Genomic DNA, 23,678 nt, shown 5'->3' with positions numbered 1-23,678 from the left:
AGCCAAGATTACTACCCTGTTTCCCCGAAAGTAAGACTTCCCCAGAAAATAAGACTTACGGTTTTGCCTCTTGCTGAAATATAAGGCACCCCCCAAAAAATAAGACCCCCCTGAAAATAAGGCCTCCCAAAGGTACCATAACTCTCGACTCTGGGCCATAGCTGTGGGCGCCACCGTGCAGCTCACTGTTGTCCACAGTGCAGCCAGAGCAGACATGAAGTGTGAGGTCGCTTTTAATAAAACAATAAATAATACACGTGTACTGTATTCCTCTTCATGGAAAAATAAGACATCCCCTGAAAATAAGACCTAGCGCATCTTTGGGAGCAAAAATTAATATAAGACACTGTCTTATTTGGGGGGAAACAGGGTAAACATTTGATCAAAGCTACTGTAGAAGAATCCTGATCAATGGAAGCAAGCTGCAGAACAGAATTCAAATTCTCATGGCCTTTCTAGAGCCATGGAACCTGGAGGAACTCCTGAATTGTCTTCTTGAGATAATCCTTAAGCTTTATATTTATCTTTAACTAAAATTATTGTGACAGTCTTCATAGAACTAAGAAATAGTTCCATATAACTCACCCCAAAAAGTCTGTCTTGAGCATTATGCTTTTTCAAGATTTGCTTTTTTAATATCAAATTGACAATAGTACCTCAAAAGATTAGATAGAGAACTTCGGGGAGAATGAATTTATGTTAATGATGAAAGAGCAGTTTGTAAAAGAAGGGTGTAGTCAATGCCATTTAATTGTGCATGGTGAATTGGTTGTATATATGGTATATTCTCTTAAGAACAACAAAACAACAATGACATATAAAGTATTAAAAAACATAGGTAGAACTTTTGTCAGTATAGAGAAGGCTGTAATTCTCCACGATAAAGCTTCATAGACACTGAGGGTGCAAAGAAATTAGCAATGAAATGCTGGTCTCCTTCGATAACCTTAAAGAACAAACAGAAAACAGCTCTTGAGGATGATCGGTGGAATGGGAGATGTTTCTTTCTGATTCTAATTTGGCCCAAGTTTTATCTACAGCAACTGAACATGTATCTTTCTTTACCTTCTTTAAAATAGTTTTTTTGGTTTTCACTCTCCAGAGGTTTTTTCCAGGTCAATTAGTTTAGTTCAACTCACTCATCTACCCCTTAGCTTCTTCAGCATGTATCATGCAGCCGTAGCACTATGATAATAAAGAGTTCATTGCTTCACAAAGAATACAGTGATTCAGTACATCTGTTATTCATCCAATAATCATCCAGCATATAATTACGAAGCATCTGGAAAGTACTTATGGTAAGTTGGGGAAACTTCCCATCCCTGCCCTCAAGAGCTCGTAATATATTTGGAGAAAATTTGGAGGCCATTGCTGGGAAATGAATGGAAATATCGCTAATTTTTCCATTTTTAACAGAAAAACGACCTTCACTATATCCTCAAAACTTAGTAGGGAAATTTAAGGAGCTCATGTGTCTGTAACATGTACTGTGTGCCCCACATAACAGCACAGAAACGGCACCTCCCTGGCAGTTGTGACGGTTGTATGTACTAGTGATGATTTAATAACATTTTGATTCACTAAGCTCACATTACATGCCTTTAACATTATCTTCCATCTCCAGGGCAGCCAACCCCATGTCCAGGGGTCATTTATGTAATTATGTGATCCCATCTAGTAATTCCAGGAGTTAAAGTCAAAGTTTTATAGAATTGCAAGTATGTGGTGCCTGGAGCAAATAGGTTTTCTTTTTCTTTTATTTTTTCTAATTAAGCCAAGTTTTCTTTCTGTTGGCCTTTAACATCCTGAAAGTGAGTAGATGGTTCATCTACTAGTTGCTTTGTAAAGCCACCTTTTCTGGTACTATTTTGAGGACAGAACACGGTCATGCTTTTAATGAATAAAGTCATCATGATTTTCTACCACCTTTAATTTTCATTGACTAATATTTCTGAAATGCAGCAATTTGCAAAAACAATAGAAGGCCATCCAGCTGGTGAATTTAAAATCACTTCTCCTTTAGAGAAATTAAGCCTTTCCCTCTCCAACACACAAAAAAGTAACAATCACAATCACTTTATTTCTCAATATATTCTACTGCTTAATGTATTTTCCTTACAACTCTCATTTTCTCAAAGGCAGGTCAAGTGAACCCAACAGTAAAATTATATGTTGTAAACCTATATGGACCAACTCATACTTTGGAACTCATGCCGCCTGACAGCTTTAAATCAAGGTAGGCAATTTCAATTTCACTTTTACAGGGAAATAGATATTTTAACTTCAATTATCATTTCATTGCAATTTAGAGAGAAATGTGATCAGCTCAACATATCCACTTGAAAATAGAACTGAGGTTTCCTCCATTAGCTCAGAAATGAAGTCATTCTGATTATTTGGCTCTTCTCAAAAAGCATTTAGAATTTCAGAATGATTAGCAGCACCACAGATGACTCAAGATACTTATACTGAATCAGAGCTTTTAGAGAATATGTGATAGAAGATTGGGAACAAAGGACAATTTTCCCTGAATTTTCTTCCTGAAAATGGTCTCTCTGTTTTAAATAGTTTGCTCTTTAGTACAGTCCTTCAAAAATTGCAATTCTTTTTCCATTTTCTCTCCACAGTTCTCCTAAACACGCCTCATGTAGAGCAATTCAGTGATATTTTGTTTTATAATATCTGATAGATGAAGCATTCTTATTTAAGAAACTTGAGTAGAGATGGCATCTGTAAAGCAAGGGGATTGGTTCAAATAGAAATTCTACTCAAATGCTGTTCCCGTGACATCGTTGGGGAAATTCTAACACAGTTGGGAATCTTCACAAATAGTTCATTGAGGCATTTATAACACTTTTTCCTTTTTGAAAAGGTTAAAAAAATGTGGAATGTTTACCATAGAAGACTTTTCATTAACAACCTATAGTAAACTATTCCTTTGTGCAAATGTCAGTGATGGGGACCCATGATTATAAAATTGTTGGGGTAGACCCCCAAGACTACTGGGTTTCATAGGTAGAAAATAATGAAGGCCTCTTTTATCCAGTTACAAGAATATAATCTTGTAGCGATACACCTGAGCTGACAGTTTCTTTTTTTTTAATTTCCATTGTTAGGGACCCCTAAGGCTTTTCTGGCTTTCAGTGATATTATGCGTAAAAGAACAAAACACTGCTAATTGGTTTGCCATAATCATAATGACAGCTATGTTTGAGCCCATTGTTACAACTCCTGTGTCAGTCCATCTTCTTTAGGGTCTCAGCCCTACTCCAACAATCTCCTACCTTACCAAGCATGGTGTCCTTCTCCAGGGTCTGGTCTCTCTTGATAACATCCTCGAAGTGCATGAAACAAAACTGTAATAAATGGCCTGGCTTCCCTATTGCCACGAAGCATGGGTCAGACCTGCCTCCAAGATCCATTCTTCTTGACCTATTCGGACACCAACCATTCCTCCCACTCCACTCTGCTTCTATGCTGAGGTTCATACTTTGTTGCAATGGCCACACAGCACTCACAGACAATGCTCAAAATTAAGGGCATTTATTCGGGAAGTTAGACGTTTATAGCAAGTCCGCATCAGTAAACAGTCAGGATCCACAACAACCGTCTCCTCACGCAGCAGTCAAGTCTTGTCTGGTCCTCAGTCTCTCAGTGACATGGTCTGTTGGCCTTTGCCTCCCTGGGCCAGGAAGCCAGCTGGCCTGTTATTCTGCCACACAGCTCTGTCATCTTGGGCCAGGAAAGGGTACCCCACTGTCTCAGCACTGCTTCTTTGTACCTCTGAGCCACAGTCGGCCGCATCTGTCCTTGATGGTCTACGGAACTTCAGGCAGAGATCTTGGTCCTGTTCATCCAATGGATCCCGACAGGCCTGGGATTTCTCTCTGTGTTCAGATGACTATTACATACAGAAGAATGGCTTCAATTACGGTGGGGTTCATCTTTTAACAGAGTGTACCCTAAAGGAAAACAAGGGATGGTGTCTTAAATCACACCTTCCAGGTATCTAAATATGCCTCCAGGGAAAGAAAGGCTGTGATCGGGTCATACCTTCTACTAAAGTCACTTCCTTTTTATAAACAATTTTAGTAGGAGCTAATACAGACATCATACCATTCCAGAGTTCAACCACATCAAGCGGTATTGTACAATTGCTACCACAATCAGTTTCTAAACATCTTCTTCCTTCTCGAATCCTTGATATCAGCTTCCCTCTACACCCTCCTCCACCCCCCACCCAACCGCCTTTCCCCACCTTAACCCCCAGGAACTCTTATTCTCCTTGTTTTCTCTATAGGTTTTTCAACCCTGGGCTTCATATACCGAAAAACAGAAATGCATATCATAAATATTCAAGGAGGCAACAAAATACATCAGAAATGAACCTCAATATGAAAAAAACAGAAAATATTGAAAATAAGATTAGGCCTAAAGTGTAACAGGGTGGGGGTCAAGTGACAATATTTTAATCATTCAAGTTTATCCTTTGGATCTCCTATACTCATTCCTCTAATACTCTCTGTTTGGCAATCAGTTTATTCCCATCCCTCAATTACGGTTAAAGGTAAATCACCGGAGACTTATTTCCTGTGTAGATATTGCAAATGCATCTTGCGCTTCCACTGTCTCCCATAGCCTTCTGCAAGCCAGAATGTCACCATTTAAACTCTGATACGATTTCCTTCTGTAGTTTTGGGTTATATAAATTACAACACTTTAGTCACTGACGTTGGGGTGCTTCTTCCATGTGGACTTAGTTGATACCTCACTTAGATGACTGCTTGTCTGGTAAAACAAGCCTCTAAGAGCCCAGATGTTATTTTATCTGATAGCTGAGAACCATCTAATTTCTTTCTGTTTTTTGTTTTTGAATCATTTTATTAGGCCTCATACAACTCTTATCACAGTCCATACATACATCAATTGTGAAAGGCACATTTGTACATTCATTGCCCTCCTCATTCTCAAAACATTTGCTCTCCACCTAAGCCCCTGGTATCAGCTCTTCATTTTCCCCCTCCCTCCCCATTCCCCCCTCCCTTAAAAACCCTTGATAATTTATAAATTATTATTTTGCCACATCTTGCACTGTGTGATGTCTCCCTTTGCCCACTTTTCTGTTGTCTGTCCCCCAGGGGGGAGGTTATATGTAGATCCTTGTAATCGGTTAACCCTTTCCAACCCACCCTCCCTCCACCCTCCCAGTATCGCCACTGACACCACTGGTCCTGAAGTGATCTTCTGCCCTGGATTCCCTGTGGTTCCAGTTCCTATCTGTACCAGTGTACATCCTCTGGTTTAGCCAGCTTTGTAAGGTAGAATTCGGATCATGATAGTTGGGAGAGGGTGGCATTTAGGAAGTAGAGGAAAGTTGTATGTTTCATCGTTGCTACATCGCACCCTGACTGACTGTCTCCTCCTCGAGACCCTTCTGTAAGGGAATGTCCAGTGGCCTACAAATGGGCTTTGGATCTCCACTCCGCCCTCCCCACTTCATTCACAATGATATGATTTTTGTTCTGATGATGCCTGATACCTTATCCCTTCGACACCTCGTGATTGCTCAGGCTGGTGTGCTTCTTCCATGTGGGTTTTGTTGCTTCTAAGCTAGATGGCCGCTTGCTTACCTTCAAGGCTTTAAGACCTCAGGTCCTATATCTTTTGATAGCCGGGCACCATCAACTTTCTTCACCACATTTGCTTATTCACCCATTTTTGTCTTAAGTGATTGTACCGGGAAGGTGAGCATCATGATATGCCAGTTTAATAGAACAAAGTTTTCTTGCATTGAGGGAGTATTTGAGTGGAGGCCCAATGTCTGTCTGCTACCTTAGTACTAAACCTATAAATATATGCACATAGATCTATTTCCTCATCCTCATATATAAATCTATTTGCATATGTACATGCCTGTATTTAGACCTCTACAAATGCCCTTTGCCTCCTAGCTCTTTCCTCTATTGCCTTTGACTTTCCTCTTGTCCCACTATCATGCTCAGTCTTCATTTGGGTTTCAGTAATCCCTCTTGGTTACATTACCCTTGATCACGCCCTACCAGGCCTCCTACACCCTCCTCACCACTGATTTGGATCACTTGTTGTTCCTTGGGGGCGGTGGGGAGAAAGTAGTGGTGTTAACAAGCCCAGGCAGAAGGGAACCATCTAATTTCTTCACCACACTTTGCTTGTAATACCTAGATCTTCTGAGTTTCCTCCATGAGAGTTTCATTCAGAATCGTGCTGTTAAGAACTAATTGTTCTTAAACTGGAGCTAGGATTCAATGTGAACACCAAATCCACTCCCAGGTCTGTTTTTTATCTTCCTCTGGATCCCCTTAGAGACTTTTTGCTGTTGATGATGATTTATGGTATAGAATATTGTAACTCTTGTCCCTGGAGCATAAGTATCTTCTGTTAATATAGGTATTGATTGGCCTCCTGGTACTAATTTTTTTTAAAGCACTGTTGAGGGAAGGATATTGGACTAGTGTAAACTAACACATATCACGATACCGGAATCATTTACCTGTAAAGAATAAGTCTTTATGTGATAAAGTCACTTCTTAACCCCACCCTAATCCTGTCCATTAATATAGTACATTACTAAATGGTCTTAGAGCCACAGGCATAGAATCCAAAATTATATAATACATCACATAAGGAGTTCTGTTTATAAGGGCCACATTAATTGACTGCATCTAAGAAGTTTCATCATCCTCACTTCTAAGGAACATACTTCTTCTAAGGCAGATGGACTTCTTCTTCTAGCAGTCCATGTTATATTCAATATTCTTCAGTAACATTGCTCAAACGCATCAATATTGTTTATAATTTCCCTTATTCATTGCCCAGCACCCACAGACTTGGGAGATGCTTCACTATACCATGGAGCTTGGATCCAGCATTCCTCAAAGTAACATCTTTGCTTTTTAATATCTTGAAGAGGGCTTTCACAGGAAATATGCATATATATGTAATGTTTTATTACACATATATAATGTAATATATTATATATTACATTATATATTATATAATGTAATATATTACATATATGTTTTATTACACATATGTATTACATTATATGTAATGTATATATAATGTTTTATTACACATATGTATTACATTACATATATTGTATATATATAATGTAATACATATGTGTAATAAAACATTACTGTCAAGGCAATTCTCACTCATATTGACTTTGTATCACAGAGTATGACTGGCAGGAGTCCTCAAACTTTTTAAACAGGGGGCCAGTTCACTGTCCCTCAGACACGTTGGAGGGCCAGACTATAGTTTAAAAAAAAAACTATGAACAAATTCCTGTGCACACTGCACATGTCTTATTTTGAAGTAACAAAACAAACGGGGCAAAAATACTCGGCGGGCCAGATAAATGTCCTTGGTGGGCCGCATGTGGCCCGCGGGCCATAGTTTGAGGACCCTTACTAGGGCTTCTGAGGCTGTAAACCTTTACGGAAGCAGCGGGCCCTATCATCCTATCATGATGTGGCTCCTGGTTTTGAATCACTGACCTTGTGGTTAGCAGCCCAGCATTGAACCTGCTGCACAAACCAGGCTTGATACTTCTGCAAGAAGACTAGTCAAATCCAATCCAAACTTCTGTTGATGCACTTGTTCTTTCAAGCTTGAAGGTTTTACTAACAAATGGAATTATGGAGCCTTCGGACTTCTGACATTCACCACACAGCCCTCTGATTTATTTAATGCTCTAAATAACAGGCTAGGAAATTAGACTAGTAGCTCTATCTCCACCACTATCTCATTGTGTGACCTTGGATAAGCCACTTTCTATCTTTTTGCCTGAGTCCCCTAATTCTTAAAAGGAGTAGGCACAGTCATCAGTTTCTAAAAATCTTTAAATGGGGGCAATTTGGCCCCAGTCAGTTTTCTTTCCAGTACCTGACAGTGATCCTGATGTTGGTTTTGTTACATAGAAGAGCTTCCAATGACTTCATAAGATTGAATATAGCAGTGTTAACAAATATAAAACTATCTAATGGTAGAATCCATTGTAATTTAGTTCAATAGTTATTAAGTATATACCTTTCTAGCAAAAAAAACTTGACCAAAATAATTACCTATTGTCAAGTCTAATAAACGGGCTAGTATACTGGGTAGACTAAGAATGAGTAAGAATCAAGGAAAGAAAAAGCCTTTAGCTGTAGTCCAGGCATATTGGTTTAGCAAGGACTGTGATCACCAATTTGTGGAAAGTCATATCATATCTTATTAACACAATATGCATAACAATTGTGCTTCTTCTTTCCTATGGAAGTATAGAAGTAGAAATTGAATCATGGGAGATGCATGCAAGTATAAAGTCAATATTTACTACAAAGCAGTTATGCTTGAATGCTCCCCATGGTTTCAGATTAATAGAAATTGATGAACTTCTTCATTATTCCCTGCTGATTGAGTTTGTAGAAAGGAAGGGTTATCAATTGGTTTTTATAACAACTGTAGCTAAGCACTTGAAGTACTGATATTCTACAAAAGGAAAAACTCACGAAAGCTTGAGCAAAAATAAATATAATTAATGGTGTGAACAAAACAGGACAAAGGAAAAAAGAGCATTCTCTAAGCTTCCTAGAAGCTGAGAAAAGCAAAACAAATCCGTTTTCCTTAATTTTGCTTTAAAGTTATCAGTATCACTGTTTTTAATGTTAATTAAATTAATATTAATACTTCAGCCATGCAAATTTGCTAAGAAATCATCGTGCCCTCCTCTTTAGACACTTGAGATCTATGAGCATGTGGCATTTCACAATATAGCCACAGGTTACTAGACATAACATGATGATGACACAATAAAATGGAATAATTGAAATGTACTGGGTAACTATTAACGACAATGTGAGCAATATCAAGGAGAAACTGAGAAGAAATGATAAAACAACTAGAATGTGCAACGGCAGAAAGTTAATATTTTCCCCAGGACAGAAAGGTGGTGAGCATATTGAAGATTAGGGCCTGTAGTTGACAGGTGGGATGAAGTGGGAGCTGTACATGTTGGTAATATCAGCACGTCATCCATCATTTCTAAGCCTGATCAAATATAAAGATGCAGTCACACTTCGGCGGTACAAACTGAACTCAGTACCATTGAGTCAGTGCTGACTCATAGCGACCCCCTGTGGGCTTCTGAGACTGTAAGAGCTCATAGGAGTAGAAAACGCAATCTTTCTCCCAAGGTGCTGTTGGAGGTTTTGAACTGCCGATCTTATGGATCACATCCCAATGCATAACCACTACACCACCAAGGCTCCAGAGAATTGATAATGAAGCAAATTTATTATCTGAGTATCTTGCCATTATTTGTTTAGACAGTATTTCAAGTGATCAAGATCGTTTTCCTATGAACACGACCAAGATTGCGAGAAAAATGAAGAGAAGGCCTATGGTGGGTCAGTAAAGTACATTAGTAGTGAAGCAAGGAGGTCTGGAATAATTACAAAATGGATTCTATAATAAATGTATTCTATAAGAGTCACTATGAGTCAGCATCAACTTGATGGCTGTGAGTTTGGTTTTCAATTTAATAATAAGGTATAATTTTACATTTGTTTGGTATCTTGGCAAAGTATCGCCTTTACAGTGGCAACCAGTCGTATTCTTTTACTCAGTGAAGTTAGAAACAACACTTTTCCCTGTAGGCACTTACTTCCTAATTTCCAGGGCTTTATGCAAAGCAATCCCTTAGAGTTCTTTTTCTCTGATAAAATCACTCGGTGGGAATCCATGGGTGGCTCAAAATGTTAAGCACTTGACTCTACTGGAAAGTAGTAGTTTGAACCAGAGACACCTCAGAAGCCACAATGCGACTACGTCACACACATTGGGTCACCTTGAGCCAGATTTGATGGACGACCACTAGCATCAACAATGGCAAAAATCATATTTGAATACATAGGCTGGTAAGTAATGCTTACCAGGTCCAAGGTTGTACATGAATTGGTGTATTCTAAACAAATGTGTTTAGATAAGTTTGCATGATTCGTGGATGGCTGCAGACAAGATGTCTTGGTAATGTACTTGTCTTAGCAAAGAGGCACACCCAAAAAAACAGTGGCTCTTGAACGGATTTGCTGGGCCATTTAAATTAAGGAAGAAAGAAAAGCTCAGATTGGAATGGTGGTTTGGGGGGATTGCTAAAGGGTAACCTTGATAGATTTTCTTCTTCTTTTTTTTAAATCATTTTATTGGGGGCTCATACAATTCTTATCACAATCCATACATACTTTCATTGTGTCAAGCACCTTTGTATATTTGTTCCCATCATCATTTTCAAAACATTTGCCTTCTACTTGAGCCCTTGATATTGGCTCCTCATTTTTCCTCCCCCCTCCCCAATGAACCCTTCATAATTCATAAATTATTATTATTTTGTCATATCTTACACTGTCTGACGTCTCCCCTCACCCCCTTCTCTGTTGTCCACCCCCCAGGGAGGAGGTTATAGGTAGATTCTTGTAATCGATTCCCCCTTTTCACCCCACCTTCCCTCCACCCTCCAGGCCACTCTCACCACTGATCCTGGAGGGGTCATCTGTCCTGGATTCCCTGTGTTTCCAGTTGCTATCTGTACCAGTGTACATCTTCTGGTCTAGCCAGATTTGTAAAGTAGAATTGGGATCATGATAATGCAGGGGGTGGAAGGCGAGGAATTGTTTAAGAAGTAGAGGAAAGTTATGTGTTTCATCGTTGCTACCCTACACCCTGGCTGACTCATCTCCTCCCCACAACCCTTCAGTAAGGGAGTGTCCAGTTGCCTACAAATGGGCTTTGAGTCTCCACTCTGCACTCACCCTCATTTACAATTATATGATTCTTTTGTTCTTTGATGCTTGATACCTGATCCTTTTGGCACCTCGTGGTCACACAAGCCGGTGTGCTTCTTCCATGTGGGCTTTGTTGCTTCTGAGCTAGATGGCCGCTTGTTTATCTTCAAGCCTTTAAGACCCCAGACTCTATATCTTTTGATAGCCGGGCACCATCAGCTTTCTTCACCACGTGTGCTTATGCACACGTTTGTCTTCAGTGATCATATCTGGAAGGTGGGAACCCACTGATAGATTTTCTTAAAGGACATAATATGATCACTGGGCTTCTTATGAACAAGTTTTAAGAAAATGAAAAATGCATTTGTAAAATAAACACCAGGAAAAGGAGATAATGGCCATTTACCTATGTTAAGAGGAGCACTTAATTGGGAACATTTACTTACTCTCCTGAAATAATTGTGTCCCTTCAGACCATTTTTGTTCCCAAAACTCTGAGCATTAAAAAAAACACCACAATTTAGAAACCATGGAGATATGGAAACTGCCATTTTGACATGTTATAAACCAGTCGTGCAGCTCTTTTAGAGAATGGGCCAGAGAGAGGTAATTACCATCTTCAGGAGGGTATAAACCTAGATGAAGCATACGTGGAAAAGCCATATTTTCAGATTTTGGTATTCTTGCTTCTAATTTTGTATCAAATACATATCTTCTTACTTATCCCCATGAGTGCATGAATATACCCAGATTTGAATTATTAGGATAAAAAGATAAAAGATGTTTTCTTATGACTTGAGCTAGCTTACAAACTTTACTCGCTGATCGACACTCGAGAGAAGTTTTATTTTGAAGTTGAAGACCTGAATTATTTTGGTTACTTAACGTTTATTTGGTTTATTGATTTATTTATTGAAAACAAGCCATGTTTGCAACTATATTAGGAAGAGGTCCCTAACCTAGAAAAAATATTTAGTGTAATTATAGTCAAAGAATGTAATTTCTACATTTTGCCATTAAAAAAACTTATAAGGAGAGGTTTTTTTAAACCTGGGGAAAAGCGTAATGTATTTTTCTAATTTTTTCACTCCACTGCTTCTCCATTCTTTTTGTCTTATTTCTAATTCAGGAAAAGAACCATTCATGAAACGAGTATAATTTCCCCTCAATAGTAATTCAGTTGAGTGTTGATCTGAGTGCACCATAGTAAGAATTAAGATAATGCCCTCTTTTGATATCTCAGCCCCCACGGTAGATACACATGTCATCCAATTTAAGGGAAGAATGACCTTGCAAATTCTTAGTTTAAGAGTGTCATTTAAGAATTCATAATTGTATTGGAACTTTTATGAATTTATATGAAGATATATGTAAGTCCTAGTGGCAAATGCATAAACACTTTTGTGGTCATGACTCCTGTGGATTTTTTTCCATGGACCAGGTAGGTGTTATATGGACAGGAGCCCTGGGGGCATAGCGGTTACCACTTGAGCAGCTAACTGTGAAGACAGCAGTTCAAAACCACCAGCTGCTCCATGGGAGAAAGATGAGTCTTTCTGCTCCAGTACAGAGTTACAATCTCAGGAACTCACAGCGGGCAGTTCTGCCCTGTCCCCTGGGCTGGCTAAGAGGGTGTTTGGCCTGCTTTTGCTCATTGTAAATCCTTCTGTGGCCATGAATCTTCTGGGATGAATTGGCCTTTGCTCACTGGCCTGCCATTCCTTTTGGGCCTTGTGTATCCTTTCTGTGCCTCCCATTCCATTTCACGGAACTTTCATTTACCTGAATTTCATATTCTTGGTAGAAATACCTGAACTTCCCAAAAAGATAGCGTTCAAAAATGTATCCATGTTAGTGGACGTGCCCTAATGGATTCTCTTTGTTTGATACAGTTATTAAGAGAAATCTTTATAGCACACAGAATCTGAATGGCATAAGGAGTTAAGTGCTGGGTTATTAAGTAAAAAAAACGACCATTTGAATCACCTCACGATCAAGGTCAACAGTCTATTTCTGAAAAATCAGCCACAGAAAACTTACGGATCACATTTCTACACTAATACACAGGAGGGCACCATAAGCCATAATCCACTCTACTGCCAATGTTTTATTTGTTGCCCTGCTTGCCTATTTTTATTTGATTGGTTTATATATTTGTTTTGTTGTTTTGTGAACACTAGCTATGAGTCTGCCATGGATGCCATCACAATATACTTATGAGTAGAAATCCTGTTTTGTTTCGTTTGTTTTTTGTAAGAAAATGACTCAAAATTACTTATTTGTGCAAAGATTGAGCCACGAACACAGAGTAGTGACCAGATGCGAGGCCACTACAAGCACAGGGTTGGAGCTAACGTACTTGTCTGATGGTGACGTTGGGACATCCACTCAGCATTTCCTCTGGGACAATTAAGTTCCTTGTATTAAGCCACTCAGCTGAGAGAAAGCACTTGTCGATGCGTGCAGTCCCTCTACTCTGCTCCATGGCTCCAGGGAATCACATTCTTAATAATTTTTGAGAAATCCGTAGTCCTAGGGACTAGGAAGGACCTGGAAAACTAGTTATAAGAAAGAGATAGTTCATTTGGCCCCTGGCCGTGGGAAGCCAGATGTAATGAGTGTATGAGATGACATTTAGGACAACCACTTCTATAGCTGATAGACCATGAAAGGTAGCATGTTCGGATAAGGATACTTCCCTAACCAACACCACCACCTACCCCATTTAGGGGAAGTCTTAGCATTAATAAAATATCAGATTAAGCATATATGATTCATAAGAATACCTTAGGATTATTGGGAAAGGAAGGGAAGAATACAGGCATCTGAGGGATCTTCCGCAATTTATTATGAAAATCCCAACATTTGAAATTGTGGTAGTAAGGCAATGATTCGCTCTTCAGATTGGTGTCATATGATCAGGGTCATCCCCAGCATTAGAAAGGTGAATTCTATGCTATTCAACATACGACTTAATTTAATGTATGAGTATAAGATATGGTATGTTCAAATGTCCTGGAATGAGATTAAGTAGAAGTATAAACTGATAAGCAGATTGCTTAGTCAATTATAGATAGACGATTTTCACTTAAAAATATAAATGAGTGTTTCCTGTTAAAATAATAATATCTATCAGATTTGCACTAGTTGGTTTGAAGTTGTTTCCAAAATATTAAATCCTCTTTTAAAATAAATAATTTCATCAGTGACAATAAATATAATTTGTCAAAATCTGTAGAAACAGTTAAAAAGGAGCTCTACTTATATAATCGCACATGAAGTGTACATTAAGAACAGAACTCAGATGACTATTTAATTTTTTTCATTTGTTATTAGTCTCATTTACTTTGAAATAACTCATGTCAATTTGTCATTTTACTTGGCACAAAATATAATATTATGAAAGAGCCAATTAAGATGCATTTATGACTGGGGTTGAGAATCTTCTCTATAGCTGCTCTACCTATATTTTCTCTAAATTCTCCTTGATTTTTCATTCTTTGGTTCACTTCCTTTGTAAGTAAATTAATTTTCACCTCACTTGTGAGCACCATTGATGCATATTAATAAGAAATATATATTTTCAAAATAGTCTATTCAGCTCTTATTTTTCAGATTGCTGTTATTTCCCACCATCATTTCTCCATGATGATTTATCTCAATAAACTTATTAAAAGTTATTATTTGTATTTGTGCTTTTTAAGATTCACATTGCCAAATATGATCACGTGCGCACAGCTAATCAGCTCAAACAAAACATAGTACATTGTGCTTTGTATTATTATAAGCATCGTTGATTTAGCCCCAGATTCTGCCTAAAGCAGCTGTACAATTGATTCAAAGTGGTCTTGCTAACTCTTATTTAGGACACATTTCATATTACGATGCCACTGGGTTTCTAGGCAATTTCAGCTGGCTGGGAAAAGCTGCCAGATATCTTAGCGAGATTGGGGAAGAAAATATGGCAGGCTTCAATGGCTGACTATTTCTATTTGCCCTTTTACTGACACCTACTCTTTGAGGTGCTAAGGGCTTTTCTGGAGGAAGCCTAGCTACTCAGTCACACTATGGCGGAAGGGTGTGCGTAGCTGGAAGCCTAACCCGGATGTGTTTAAGGACAGCTGGAAGTCTAACCCGGATGTGTTTAAGGACACATGATTCGTTCACAAGGATTTTCTTTGTAGGTGACGTTTTCTAGGTTACATAAAAACTAGGTTGATTAGTTGTAAGACAATATTCACGGATGCTATTTTATAACCCATTTTAAACGCTCTCGTCTATCATAATAGGGTAAAGTTTGCAGAAGAATTGTGTTTTTTCATTTCAGCACCAGTTGGAGTATTAATGACTGCATTTTGTTGTGTGAGGATAGGGATTTTGTGATGTAGTACAGGTAAACATATAACTTACAGTGCATCATAATAGACAAATATATATCTATTTCCCATCTGAAACCAATCTGAGTACATTATAATCACAACTTGTTGGCACCTTCACGCTATCAAAAATATAATTCTCAGATCTTCTGTTTAATATCCTTTTTATTAATAAATGTTTTGATTAAAAATAGGATCTATGGTTAAAATATTTTGAATTGAATACTGGCCATAATCCTTGATCTAAAACAGACAAACACCAAAATAGAATATTATGACTGAGAGGATAACATATAAGAAATACATATGAATATCAGAATGAATGTATTTACTTAGTTGGTTATTACATTTTAATTGGTTATTTATTATAAATGGCTATTGCCTTGTTGGCTATTGATTAAATCTTTAAAAAGAATAAATATAGTTTAAAGATATATTATTTTGCAAATATAATAAGAGAAACTCAAAATTTGTTAACAAACTTTTGATATGTTCAGTCAAGTCCATTTTTGCCACATAGGAATAAAGTAACAGCATGGAACTGCTTCTTGGAATTTCTAAGTTGTAATCTCTATTGAAACAGATCCCTAGAGTACTTCTCCCATAGCTTACTAGGTGGGCTCAGATTGCCAACTTTTTGGTAAGCAACCATCACGCTTCCTTAATAAATTTCTAATATATTTTTTATGTTTCCAATGATGTATTTTTTCCTTGGACACAGTGCATTCTAAAGTATTCCTAAATTTCCATATATATGAATAGGTATGCATATGAGTATGTGTATATAAACATGCGCACATATAGCATTAATATGTGTATTGCTTAAAATATCAAATGTGCACCCATATGTAAATAAAAGCTACTGTGTATTGGCTTCCTGATAGAGCTGTAATTATTCTTGTGTATAAAATAACAAGCGTGTATTTTTGACACTGTCCAGAATCTCTGGCTCTAAACATAAATTGTCATTTTGTTTCCAACCAGAGAATATTATATCACTATGGTCAAGTGGGTCAGTAATACCAAGACAGTGGTCAGATGGATAAATCGGCCCCAGAACATCTCCGTCCTCACAGTGTGTGAGACCACGACAGGAGCGTGTAGCAGAGTGAGTAGCATGTTGATCTTATGTTGAAAAGGAAATAGTTCATGTCGCTTTCCAAAAAGAGATTGTACACAGATGTCAAGATTTAACTTACAAATATAGGAGGGGGAAAAAGAGCGTATGCATAGGTGCATATATATATACCTATGCACATATATTAATATCAATGTGTCAATATTTAAAAGCTCAAATATACATATATACATAATAATTTTGAACGCATGCTTTAATCCCCAAAGCTCCAACATAAGTAGGAAATAAAAGCTTATCTTTAAAATACAAATGCTTGGATATGGAGAATAAATTTATTCCATCATATTAGTATTATGTTCAAATATAAGGTCTCTTTCCATATTTTGACTCAAATTAACTAGAAAAAGATCTTTCTTTTTTATATTTTTAGAACATTCAAAATTAATGTATTCCCTTTACTTGAGATTAGTTTTATCAAATAAAAAAGTTGCCTGTGTTCTTAATGTTATACAGCATATTCAAAACAAAATTCCTTTTAAATCACTATGATTTGAAAGCAGGTTGTATTTTATTTTATAGTTACTTTTTATAAAGTCTGCGATTAATTCTGCATGTTTCAGTTTTTAATGCATTTGCAGAGGAAATGGTGCAATTAGTTTGAATTGCTAGCTTCTATTATATCCCTGGTACTCCTGTTCAAGATTCCAGTATTACTTACCCACTAAATTAAAATTTTTCATTTAATCTTCATTCCTTCAATTTATTTAATAATATTTTAGAATATACCTCTCATTAACATACAATAAAATACTACAAAATATTCACAAACATGTAAATAGAGGATAGAGGTACGTCATTACTAAATATGTTTATACCTAGAGATTACAGATGGTTTTAATATTGCAAATTATTCAATGTAATTCATCATATCAATTAAACAGAGAAAAATAAATCAGTATTCCAGAAATCAGATGGAAAAGTTAGTCATTCATTCATGATAATAAATTTACATCTAAAAGAATAGAAAGAAACATCAACAATCTGAGAAAAGATTATTGCCAAAAAATAAAACAGTTAATGAAATATTGGTTTCAGTAACCACAAGATTAAAACAAGGGTATCCATTCTTTCTAATATGCGTCTTTATACTGGAAGTCCTAACTAGTGTAACCTGTCAAGAAATGAATATGATAACTATTGGTAAGGAGAAATTTGGTGTTTATTGGCAGACGACAGGATTGTGTACATAAAATTTTTAAAACAAAATGCCAGGATGCAGGAAAATCATTTAATATAGCAACATTAAACTGTGTACTAAATTTCCTGATTTTGAAAACTTTACAGTGATTATATAAGAACATATAATTGTTCCTTAAAATAATCACTGACATAATTTAGGGTTCTACGAGAAAAAAACAAGCTAACTTGATAAATATTTTGAGATATACATGTACTTTTATCTCTGCTTCATTTGGTGTTGCAAAGGTATACCTCCACCTTCCCCTCAAATGGTTTAGGAAAATGTGAAGAGAGAAATATAATGATAAAGAAAATCATTCAAGATATAAACAAAGGTAAAGATGTGGATGGTGTCTTGAAAGTGTTTCCATACTAGTTATAACTTCTTTTTGCACTTATTTGAGAATAAACAAGTGCAACAGAAAGAATATGTTTCTATATTCCAAGCACAATCAGATACAAAACAAGTTAGAATATTGTTCGTCTTTTTTTTATGTTCAAGTCTTTAGAATATTAAATACATTGATCCACGTGTTGCAATAGTTTATGAAAATTATCAACATCATTGAGAGGAAGTTTTTTAAATGTCTAAACAAATGGATGCGTTGACATGTTTCACATTCAAAGGCTTAGTATGGTAAGCTGTCAGTTATTCACAAATGGAACTATCCTTTGTGTATCATCTCAATTAAAATATCAGTAGGTTTATATAGAAACGGGGTGATTGTAAAATGTATGTGGAAATGCCACGGACCAGAAAGACCAAATGCTGTGGAAGAAGGCCAAGTTGGAGGATTCAGACTACTTAAACTCAAGTACAACTGGAAGGACACAGAAATCCAGAGATTCTGGTGTAGGTGTAAAGATACTCACATATGTCAATAGAACTGAAGTCCGATTGCAGAAATAAATGCACATATATATCATCAATTGATTTGCAATATAGGCTCCAAAGAAATTCCATAAAAAAAAAATGGTGTTTGAACAACTGGTATCCACCTGTAGGGAAAAACAAAAAAAGTTTGACTACTGTTTCATACCATGTTCTAAAATCAATTGGCATAAATTAATGCTGCTAATCTAAAAGCTCGTACTATAAATTCTGTAATGGAATATATGGGGTTATTGCCTCCCTCTTTTGACTTGGTAACAACTTCTTAGAATAGAGAAAGCAATAACCATAAAAATAATAAGTACATTATGTAACTTTAAAATTACAAACTTCTCATCAAAGGGACTGTTAAGGAAACGAATAGGCAACAACGGAAGAGGAGCCAATAGGAGGTTAGCTCAAAACTGCTATGTGATACCATATGATACAATTTTGGGTTTTAAAAAGTATCCAAACGTAAAGCTACTATTTCTCGGCATACCATCCTCCTAGGTCTATGAACTTCTGATAATGGTAGTTCCATTTCCCTGCTCTTCCCCCGAAGAGTTCTGTGCGCTTGATTTAAACCACACCAAAATGGCAGCTTTGACCTCCTTGGGGAATGCAAATTGTGTTCCTTTTAAAGGTGACTTGAGTTTTGTGAACAGAAAGATGTCGGAAGGGAGACTATCAGGGATGTAGAGACGGTGAGATGAAGGAAGGTTTCCCAACGAAATGATCATAGGACAATTCTTGCTGTGAGAACTTACCATATACCTCTGAGTGGAATGATCACCTCACTGGGATCCCACACCATGGCTGCATAACCTCTTAGATGACCATCTAAGAATTAAAAAACCACAAAACACATTAGGAAGTATTGTTTTGAATGGACATTTTGTTTGGAGGAACTTTAAAGAGATTAAATGCACTGCTGAGAGAACGGCTTTGCAGCCATTCCAGTGTGGCAGATAAATGTTTAAACACATCTTGTTGGCAATCAATTTGTGTGTCTATAAATTGGAACCCTAGTAGCAGTACTTACTGACCTCTTACTTCACAACATGTGATTGCAACAAGGAATGTAGAAAGAGCTCACACATCTTAATTTACAAAGCAAGCACACAAAAATATAAACAGAGTTTTAAAAGACTGTATACCAGTGGCCAATAAAAACCTGAAAAATGCCAAATATGATTGAACATTAGGAAAAGGTAGATTTTAAAGCACAGTAAGACGTGATAGCCACTAAAATGCCAAAACCATTCGCCTTAAGTCTATTTCAGCTCTTGGTAACTACTGGTTTTCTCGCGTAGAATTTCACAGCGGAGTTGTCAAGATTGTCACCTTTCGAAAGCACATCAGCAGGCCTTATTCTGAGGTGTCTCTTTGTGGGTTCAAGCTGCCAGCATGTCAGTCAGGAGTCCACCGCTTAACCATTTTTCTCATTCAGGGGTCACAGACCCCACCAGAAGGACTAACATGTTTAGTAAGCCAAACAATCAACGGGCAACAACATCAACTTTCAATGAGGATGTGGAGAAGTGGAAACATTCTGTGTTGCTGGGAATGGAAAAATGACCAAATGACCTTAGGAAATGGTAGTTTCGGATACAGTTGACCATGTGTATCCTAAACCAAAATAAAACCCAGCTCAGCGTGATCCTAGGGAACAAAAGGGAATCGCTCCCTTGGTTTCTGAAACTGGAACTCTTTACAGGAGCGACCAGTCTCATCTTTCTCCTACAGAGTGGCAGGCAGATTTCAACCACTGACCTTTGGTGGGCAGCCCAAGACTTAATCCGTTATGATCCTAGAGCACTGTGTGGAAGCCCTAAGACTCACTAATTTTATTCTCAGATATTTTGCAAGAAATAAAAAGCATGCATACACAAATAGACCCTTGACCATAGCTTTATTCAAAATTGCTAACAAACTACCACTTAATAGAGAACCAGTAAAAAATAATGAGGTATACAAGCATTTATACAATGTTCTTCCATCCAGCAATTAAAATGCAACAGATTATGGGTGCACTAAACAAGAATGAATCTGAAATGCATATGGTATGCACACGAATCTTTATGCAAGACTTTAATGACCTGATTTTCTAAAATAAAGCAAAATTAATCTATGCAGAGGGAATCTGCGTAGTGGTTATTTGGGGTAGTACCACTGAGAAGGAGCCAGAAGCATGGGAGGAGGGAGAGGGAAATATCCTGTAACTCAATGGAAGGTGAATCAAATGGTTACAATTCATTAAATGGTGCTCTTAAAATCGCACACTTCACCATTGGCAAATCATACCTCAATACCTTCTTTCAACAATTCTTGCTTGAACAAGAAATTAAAAAGCCCCCAAAGTTTCCTTAATTGGAATGATTAGCAAAAACGTGGACAATAGAAATGGTTGAGTCTAGCATTTGTAAATTAGATTTTACTGATGAACTTGACATTTTGGTTATATTATTGAGTTACTTGGGTCATAATTTCCATCTACTTAGATTATAAGCTTTTACTATGCTTTCTACATTTATTTCTTAAAGTGTTCTGCCTGGTTTCTTGTGAAATTTGCCATGGAGTGACATAAAAATTGGTAAATAAAATGTAGCCTAGTTCATATGAAAAAGTCTATCACCTTTACTATATAAAATACTCTGAATATTTTATTATTTTATCAGTAACTGCAAGATTATATTTTAAATGTTCGGAAGAACATAGTGATGTAAAACCTTACTGATACTTTATTGCCATGCTATTATATTGTATTGATTTATTTAAAACATTTTACTATCTTCCATAATGAAAATCTTGAGATACATAATTGCAGGCGAGATTTTACACTCGTCTGGATTCTAAAATAACTGATGATACTAATAAGCAATGTCATTTATATAGATTTTTGGTCTATGCTTTAGAAATACCAAGAATTTACAGCTGGCATACAGAGAATCAAAGAAATGATTGAGCTAGAGATTTCCCTAATGACTGCATGCAGCAAAGATAAATTGATAAGGAAAACGCTAAAAAGAGAAAGTGATCAATATGAATGTAATGATTATAAAACTTTTGTAAGAGAAACTAGTACAAAAGTATCTGTAAATATACTATTATTAATATTTTGAAATTGCTACTTATTGTAAAGTTGAAACAGTAGTATATTTTATTGAATTTTATTAAATAAAGTATACTATTTGTATTCAGATACTTTTTTAGAAAGTTCTAAGATATTTGAGAATTCATTATATGTAAATAGTATTACTAAAATTTTATTTAACTATACATTTTTACAATCAGTGAATATATAATTTTGGTATTTCAAATGTATAATTGTTTTCACTAAATTTGAAGTACACCTGATAACAATTTTAGAATAAAAGTAAAAACAACCTATGCTAGAGCTGGATTATTTATTAAAAGACTATCCGCTTGTTAATTTTATTGCTGACATTTACCCAGAGTCTTTGAAAGTTTTAATAAGGATGTCTCTATATGATGTGTAGAGTTGAGGAGGGCACTGTTCAGAGCAGGAGCTTAGCAAGAATAATAGGCACCCCAACAATCTCTAAGCTGCACTCTTCCCCCTAAATTTCAAAAGCACTAAATGCTGATAATGCAACAAGTCAGCAAAAAAAAAAAAAAAACCCACCAAAAAACAAAAAACCTTCCCCCTCATAGCTGGCTTCCAAACCAGGCAAATTTCATTTATTTGTGGAGCCTCAGAATGCCTTTATATACCTCATCTCGTGTCCAGGTGGATTTTCCATGGGGACAGGTTCACCACTGAACCCATCGCCACTTCCCTCCTGTATGGCAACAATTCTAGATGTCTGTTCTGCTTGTGGAAAGATAGTTGGCCTTACTGGACTCCCAGAAACTTCTTAGTCTGCCCCAATTCAAGTGTTACCCAGACTACCTTACCGACTCTAATTTAGATATGCCTTTAATTTGGTGGTTTAAAAGAGTTTGAATGAAGTAAGCCAACAGAGCTGGTAAATGATCTTCCGTCTCTGGTAACATACTTCTTATCGTTTTAAAGGAGTTTCCAAAGAAGAGATTTTAAATTAAATGATCATTTAAGCCCGATTCTCTATTCATTCCGTTTAAATCAGTAATACCTCTCATAGAATTTCACCAACTGAGGAGGGCCATGGGTGGCACGGCTAATGAATTACAATGGAAATAAAACTAAAGTTAACATATGCTCATTTTGGTCTTTAGATTTTTCATGCATTTATTTTTTGTTTGTTTGTTTCAGAAATATGAGATGACATCAGATACATGGCTTTCTAAACAGGTATGCATAGGTGGTCTACTTATGTCACATTTGGCCACTATTCGCCCATTGGTTATATGATAACCATCCCCAGATTTACTTCAGCACCATGACTTTACAGCTTGAGTCTTCTTCTTGAAGTGAGTCTTTTTTTTTTAAATATTATTTATGATTTAGGCTATGGTGTCAATTGTGAAAGGTTACATTGGTTTGTTGTTTCTTTTTAAATCAATTTATTGGGGCTCATACAATTCATCACAATACATAGATCAATTGTGTAAAGCACATCTATTACATTTGTTGCCCTCATTATTCCCAAAATTCGCTTTCCTCTTGGGTTCCCAGAATCAGCTCATTTTCCTTTTTTCCCCTCCCTCTCCCCCCTCCCCCATGCACCCTTGATAATTTATAAATTATTATTATATCTTATCTTACACTGCCCGACGACTCCCTTCACCTACCCCTCTGTTGCCCATCCCCCAGAGAGGAGGTTATATGTAGCTCCCTGTGATCAATTCCCCCTTTCTACACCCCCCTTCCCTCCTGGTATCGCCACTGTCACCCCTGGTCCTGAGGGGTTCATCTGTCCTAGATTCCCTGAGTTTCCAATTCCCTTCTGTACCTCTGTGCATCACCTGGTCTAACCAGGTCTGCAAGGCAGAATTGGGGTCCTGGTAGTTGGGGGGAGGAAGCATTTAAGAACTAGAGGAAGGCTGTGGGTTTCATTATTGCTATACTGAACCCGAAGTGACTCATCTCCCCACTACCCCTCTGCAAGGTATGTCCAGTTGTCTAGAGCTGGGCATTGGGTCCCCATCACGTGCCACCCTCATTGACGAGGATATGATCCACCCACCCCCCCCACCCCCGCCTTTGGTGTTTGAAGCCTGGTTCCTTCGGCCCTTCATGATTACACATGTTGGTGTGCTGCTTCCATGTGGGCTTTGTTGCTTCTGGGCTAGATGGCCACTTGTTTACTTTCAAGCCTTTACGTCCCCAGACGCTATAGGTCTCGATAGCCGGGCACCAT

General features: G+C 37.2%; 1 protein-coding gene across 1 annotated transcript in view; it reads left to right on the top strand.

The window, feature by feature from the left end:
* DPP10 (dipeptidyl peptidase like 10) overlaps positions 1–23,678 on the top strand; it is a 549,923-nt gene that overhangs the window by 437,569 nt on the left and 88,676 nt on the right. The window contains exons 9-11 of the mRNA XM_004711893.3: positions 2,139–2,236; positions 16,169–16,292; positions 22,631–22,669. Coding sequence (XP_004711950.2) covers positions 2,139–2,236; positions 16,169–16,292; positions 22,631–22,669 — 261 coding nt within the window. The remainder of the gene's footprint in view (positions 1–2,138; positions 2,237–16,168; positions 16,293–22,630; positions 22,670–23,678) is intronic.

Source organism: Echinops telfairi, unplaced genomic scaffold, assembly GCF_000313985.2.
Source record: "Echinops telfairi isolate 266 unplaced genomic scaffold, ASM31398v2 ScPeMD7_15;HRSCAF=58, whole genome shotgun sequence".
Taxonomy (NCBI): Eukaryota; Metazoa; Chordata; class Mammalia; order Afrosoricida; family Tenrecidae; genus Echinops; species Echinops telfairi.
This window is presented reverse-complemented; position numbering and strand designations above follow the sequence as displayed.